The 6,220-nt window shown below is 39.7% G+C and overlaps 1 protein-coding gene across 1 annotated transcript in view; it reads left to right on the forward strand.

Annotated features, from left to right (window-relative positions):
• Positions 1 to 5,995, forward strand: part of poc1b (POC1 centriolar protein B) — a 73,840-nt gene extending 67,845 nt beyond the window's left edge. The window contains exons 11-12 of the mRNA XM_059334334.1: positions 4,355 to 4,654; positions 5,524 to 5,995. Coding sequence (XP_059190317.1) covers positions 4,355 to 4,654; positions 5,524 to 5,682 — 459 coding nt within the window. The 3' untranslated portion in view covers positions 5,683 to 5,995. The remainder of the gene's footprint in view (positions 1 to 4,354; positions 4,655 to 5,523) is intronic.
• Positions 5,996 to 6,220: the final 225 nt, after the last annotated feature.

Consider the following 6,220-nt stretch of genomic DNA (forward strand, 5'->3'; position numbering starts at 1 on the left):
TTTTATTAAAAAAAATAATAAAGGAAAACATAAAATTAGGATGTATGATGATCAAAAACAAACTAATTGAGGAAAACCTGGAATACTGAATGATGAAAATAATTTAATGCAAAGATATAGAACATAAAAACTCTGTCGGGTCACTTTAGACCCATGTTGTGCATCAAAGGGTTAAACAGTTCATTGAGCGTGTTTTTGGTTTTTATTGCGATAAATAGTAAAATTTTATTTCAGATTTTGAGATTTTTGTGTATTTTTGGGCTCAATGTATTAATAAAGTGGGTTAAAGTGAAAAATAATAGTCAGATCATGTTGAAGTTGTGCTGAGAAAATACCAAATACCAAACATGGATACACAGTTAAAAAAACAGTAAATATTATGTGGTATATAAAGGGCAAATATGCTCATTTTCAGTTTGAGCTTGTGACAAGGAAGGTGCTATTCCAGTTTGAATGTCGTTCGAGGTTCCCTGATCACCAGCACTTTAAAAGCTGCGTCTGCACTGTAAAGCTTCTGTTGTGCATGTGTGAAACTATTTAAATGTGAAGTCATGCTCAGTTGTCTCTGGGGATAAATGATGAACGGGGAAAATGTGTCCCTGGTTAAAACGGAACATAATGTTCTCTCCCACCATATGTTTTACTTCACTCATGAAAAAGGAAAATAATTTTGTCAAGACCTTGCTCAATAACAGTTAAGGTCATATATTTAAAAAAAGAAGTGGATTTTCTCTTTCGCTCTCCGCGCCTCAGAGTGCAAATAACCTTGTGAACTCGCCTTTTGCCAGCAAGTTAGTCAGTCGGTCACGGAGTCTGTCGTTCAGTCAATAATCCAGCAGTGTGAGTCATCCACCTCCTTCAGTCTGCCAAGTTACAACAGGCTCAAGGCCCACTGCTCTGACAGAACAATACCACAGGAAGGATGTTGGCTAAACCTGAATAGCATTATGTATCACCAATCCAGACTAATTAATACTCTAGTTCCTGTTTCTTTCAGACAAGGTGATAAATCAGGCTTAATGTTAAAGGCCACATTATTATCATTATGAAAGAGTGGAATTTAACTCCATCCAGTGCTCACACTTCAACTCAGATTTAGATTTTTCTGAGAGAGGAAACTTCTTGGAGTGCCCCCACATGTACACATGTAAATGGTGACTTTAATATTTTTCAACCTGGATCTTTAGTTTTCTCTAGAAGTGACTTCAAGATCTCTATGGTTGACTCCTTCTGGTTGGTTGCTCGATTAGTTGGTCAAAATGCTCTTGTCAGATCAAGTTGTTGTTGTACACTGTGAACGATATGCTAACCTCTTCTGTGACAAGAATTCACAATTCCTTCTACCACTACTAAATATAGGTATGGTGATTTGATTATAATTAGATTCATAATTATTAATTAGTGTTGGAAGAACTGTCAAGCTGCAATACTTACATATGTTCCGTGAAACGCGAGTCGCGATACGTAAATGGTAAATGGACCTGCACTTATATATCGCTTTTCTAGTCGCTTTGCGACCACTCAAAGCACTTTAAACTACAGACTGTGCTCATTCACCCATTCACACACACACATTCATACTGGTGGCAGAGGTTACCCTAAACCATGGGTCTCAAACTCGCGGCCCGCGGGCCAATTGCGGCCCTCGGGCCAATTGCGGCCCTCGTGATGATATTTTGTGGCCCCCACCTTGATATGAAAGTTTAATGTGAGTTTTATATAAATGGCACTTTACCGTGTTGTGTGTGGAAGGTCCCTTTAATTACTTTTTTTGGTTATTTTGTGTCTTTTATAAATAATTTTGTGTCTTTTTTAAATAATTTTGTGTCTTTTTTTATAATGTTATGTCTTTTTTGGTAATTCTGTTTCTTTTTTTGGTAATTTTGTGTCTTTTTTTGATAATTTTGTGTCTTCTTTGGTAATTTTGTGTCTTTTTTTGGTAATTTTGTTTCTTTTTTTGATAATTTTATGTCTTTTTAAAATTATTTTGTGTCTTCTTTGGTAATTCTGTGTCTTTTTTGGGTCATTTTGTATCTTTTTTTAAATAATTTTGTGCCTTTTTTGGTCATTTTGTGTTTTTTTTTAAATAATTTATTGATTTTTCAGTAATTTTGTGTCTTTTTTTGTTATTTAGTTTTTTTTTTGTCATTTTGTCTTTTTTCTGTCACTTTGATACTACCTCCAGCGGGCCCCACGTAATTTGAGTTTGAGACCCCTAAACAGTGCCACCTGCCACCATTGGGAATTAATTTACACACCGATGAACGCAGCATCGGGAGCAATTTGGGGTTCAGTATCTTACTCAAGGATACTTCAACATGTAGGCTGCCATGGTCAGGGATCGAACCACCAACTGTCCGATCACTGGACGAACGATCTACCAACTAAGCCACAGCCGCCCTACGTGTCGTAATGAGTGGTACTAACACACGACCTCTTCTGTCGTTTAGGTTGGAGAACTTGTTGGGTTGGACAGGTTGAGGACCCTGACAAGCAGGGCACAGAAATAAACACTAAACATGCAACACTCTTCATTATTCAAACATACACTGTGGCTGGTTCAGTTAATCCAAAAATCCATTGTATAAAAGTATAATTTCAGTCCTCCAAGGTTTTCTTTAGTTGTCTACAGCTGGCAGCTGCTAAACAAGCTGCAAGGAAAACTGCACATGTCAACATAATGTTCCATCCACTAAATGTGCCTCTTGTTGCCACAACAGTCTCAGTTGGTTGTTACAATTTCTGAAAATCTCACAAGGTCACTTGTTGTTCAAAGACAACGCTGGAAACTTGAGTTAAAGTGGGAGAAACAGTTTTTTCTTGTGGAGTACCGAAACGTGTACCTGTTATTTCAAGATTTTTTAATATCATGTCTTACTATTTAGATGATTTTGACAATGTGGGCGAGGTCTTTGTAGTCAGAGTCAGAGTAAACAGATGAAGAGCTCCTACAACAGAGGAGGATGAACTAACTGCTGCTTGGCTTCAGATATCAAGAGGTCGATGGTGTTAATGTTGGTGTTTTCACTCAATAATGGACCAGTTTCAAAATTTGATGTACCGGTACACAAAAACATTGAAAATTAAGATCCAGGTTGAAAAATAGAGAATTTACCCTTGAAGGCAGGGTTGGGCAATTAATTTTCCCAAGGGGTCACATGAGATACTGCGAAGGTTGCAGAGGGCTGGACCAAAACTGAACAAAATATTGCTCAGTTTTAATTTGAGCTGCTACTGGCAACAATGCATGTTATAATAAGACTATATTAATGTGGAAATATAGCAGTAAAAAATAGTAAAAACTCATTATCCTTCTTCTTTTCCATTCATTTTAAACACGACATACATTCAAACCACAAAAACAATACAGACCATGTATGTTACGCAATAAACCAGCAATTTATTCACTGTATGCAAAAAGCAATACGTGTTTTTCATCAGGTAACTCCGCGTTTTTTGCATTTCTGTTCAGGTGGGTGTGCATGCATGCACATATGTAAATCGCCTTCAAAATAAAAGCACTGCAGTTGTATTGATTTCTAATTTCTGAGTAACCTCAGGTGGGCCGGATGTGGCCCCTGGGCCGCCTAATGCCCAGGTCTGCTTTAACCCTTTATCAGGCGAAGAACTATATTTGGTAACTTCAGTGGATATCAAAATGGGGTCGAGAAAAAAGTTGCAAATTTAATAGATTAAAGTGGCAAATCTACAAGAAAAAAAGTCGCAGATTTAAGAGATTTAAAGTGGTGAATCTGCGAGAAAAGTTGCTTTTTTTCCCACTTCTTTCTCATAAATCTGTGACTTTTTTCCACACAGATTTGCTACTTTAAATCTCTTAAATCTGCAACTTTTTTTCTTGTAGATTTGCCACTTTAATCTAGTAAATTTGCAACTTTTTCTCAAAATATTTTTATTTTTTATTTTGGATAGCCGTTGAAGTTACCAAATACGGTTCTTCGCCTGATAAAGGGTTAAGCGGTTTCATGCTTCAACTGCAGTTTTACAGTGAAAGTAAGCACATTTTTATCTTCAGAGAAATATTACCTTAATAGCCCTCTGTCACTCTTTTTAAACTGACATTTCTAGTTATTTCAATCACGCTGGCCACCTAAGGACACATTTAATGGGGCATTACTTTGAGCACTTGTGTCCTCAATCCAGTGTTGATTTGGTTGAGTGTGGATTAGGTTTTTTCAAGGGTACAATGTATTTGAAGAGAAATAATTTCTCTGCAGATCTGAGTATAGCACTTAATGTCAAAGAAGACACCCGCACAAGCATTTAGAGAACACAATGCACTGAAAATCAATCAGCTGAGCACCAGTCGTTCTTTCTTTCTCGCTTTCATCTCCAGCTCTTAAACGGTCAAACACACTTGACGCCCACGCAGGCCGCCGCCACCGGCCGCCACTCCAACGGTTTGCCGGCGCGTCGCATGGCCGGCCCGAGAGTGGGAGGATGGACGGGAGACGAGAGTACCGGCGGAGCAGGTGTGACTGTTTCCAGCCAGACAGGGGACGGCGGGGGAGGAAGAGGAAGGCGAGAGGAAGAGGAGAGAGGGCGGACGCACACACTGGAAGTCCTCTCCGGTCATCCGTCCTGTCTGGACTCGACCCTGCACCACATTGTTCAGCAGCTGGATATTCTCACGCAGGTCAGTTGTTGGTAAAGGTCCAAACTGTCAGTTCAAAACCCTGACAGGGTGTAAAATCCTGAAAAAATACCATAAATACTAGAGATGGGGGCATAGTATTGCATCATTTTGCAAGGGAATATTATATTGATTCATGGCCGCCAAGTATCGATATTTAGGGCTCAGATTTTCGCAGATTTTTCTCTGTTTGTCTGTTATTTCCTCTATCAACATCAAATTGTCTTTCAAGAAGATTTTTTTACAAGTGATTGAGACCATAGTGTCCTGTCAATCAAAGGTAGCCCCGCCCCAAATCATACGATTCTTTATCTTCTATTTTCTTCTAAATGGGGCCATTATTGACACTATTAACATCAAATTGTCTTAAAGAAGATTATTTACTAGTGATTGAGACCATAGTGTTGTCCTAAAAAACATTTTTGTGGTAATAAATCAAGTGAGAAGTTTTCTAATTTTGTATTGAAATGAATGGACCAAAATGCTTCTTCAACCGCCGTCAGTGCCCCCTGCTGGAATTTTTGGTAGAATGCAGCTTAAGGCACTTCCTGGTTTTTGTTAAACTGTAAAACACTCTAGAAATCCTGTTTATTTTATCTAAAAAGGCAGGGTGGCATTTTATAATAAGAATCATGAGCTGATCAGCATCGGGGTCAAAATGCTGAAAAACCCCCCTAAACAACTAAAAAAAAAAGCCTCTTCTGTCTCACTTTTATTCTTCTGTTATTTTTCCATAATGGCCCCAGGATTGATTCAAGGCTCTGAATGTCAACTGTGCTCTTCAGATTCTCTACTTCTGTAATTATTCAATCACTGCTTTATAATTATTCTGTCCCCCCTCCTCCTCCTCCTCCTCCTCCTCCAACACAAAGACTGTTTCAGTGCTGGAGGAGCGTCTCACCCTGACTGAGGACAAGCTGAAGGAGTGTCTCCTCAACCAATCCCAGATTCTCAAGGATGTGCGATCGTCTGGAGAGAGACGAGGGACGGACAGCGAGGACACGGACGGATCACCTGTCCAATTCACTTGAGGACGACCTCGCCCTCGCTCACACTGACACACACACAGTTTATAGAGAGAGTTTACACAGCTGAACCCAAAGACTCTGCACACTGTGTGTGTGTGTCTGTGTCTGTGTCTGTGTGAGTGTGTTTGTGTGTGTGTGTGTGTGTTTGTGAGTGTGTGTCTGTGTGTCTGTGTCTGTGTGTCTGTTTGAGTGTCTGCGTCTGTGTGTCTGTGTGTTTGTGAGTGTGTGTGTGTGTGTGTGTCTGTGTGTGTGTGTTTGTGTGTGTGTGTGTTTGTGAGTGTGTGTCTGTGTGTCTGTGTCTGTGTGTCTGTGTGAGTGTCTGCGTCTGTGTGTCTGTGTGTTTGTGAGTGTGTGTGTGTGTGTGTGTGTGTCTGTGTGTGTGTGTGTGTGTGTGTGTGTGTGTGTGTGTGTGTGTGTTTGTGTGTGTCTGTGTCTGTGTGTTTCTGTCTCTGCTCATGTGAGTCTGTGTGTGATTCTAATTGTCCACCTTGGTGGTCTCTCTCAGGGGTCAGCGGGTTAATCAGGATTTGAACTTGTGTGT

The sequence above is a fragment of the Centropristis striata genome, chromosome 6 (genome assembly GCF_030273125.1).
Source record: "Centropristis striata isolate RG_2023a ecotype Rhode Island chromosome 6, C.striata_1.0, whole genome shotgun sequence".
In the NCBI taxonomy this organism is placed as follows: Eukaryota; Metazoa; Chordata; class Actinopteri; order Perciformes; family Serranidae; genus Centropristis; species Centropristis striata.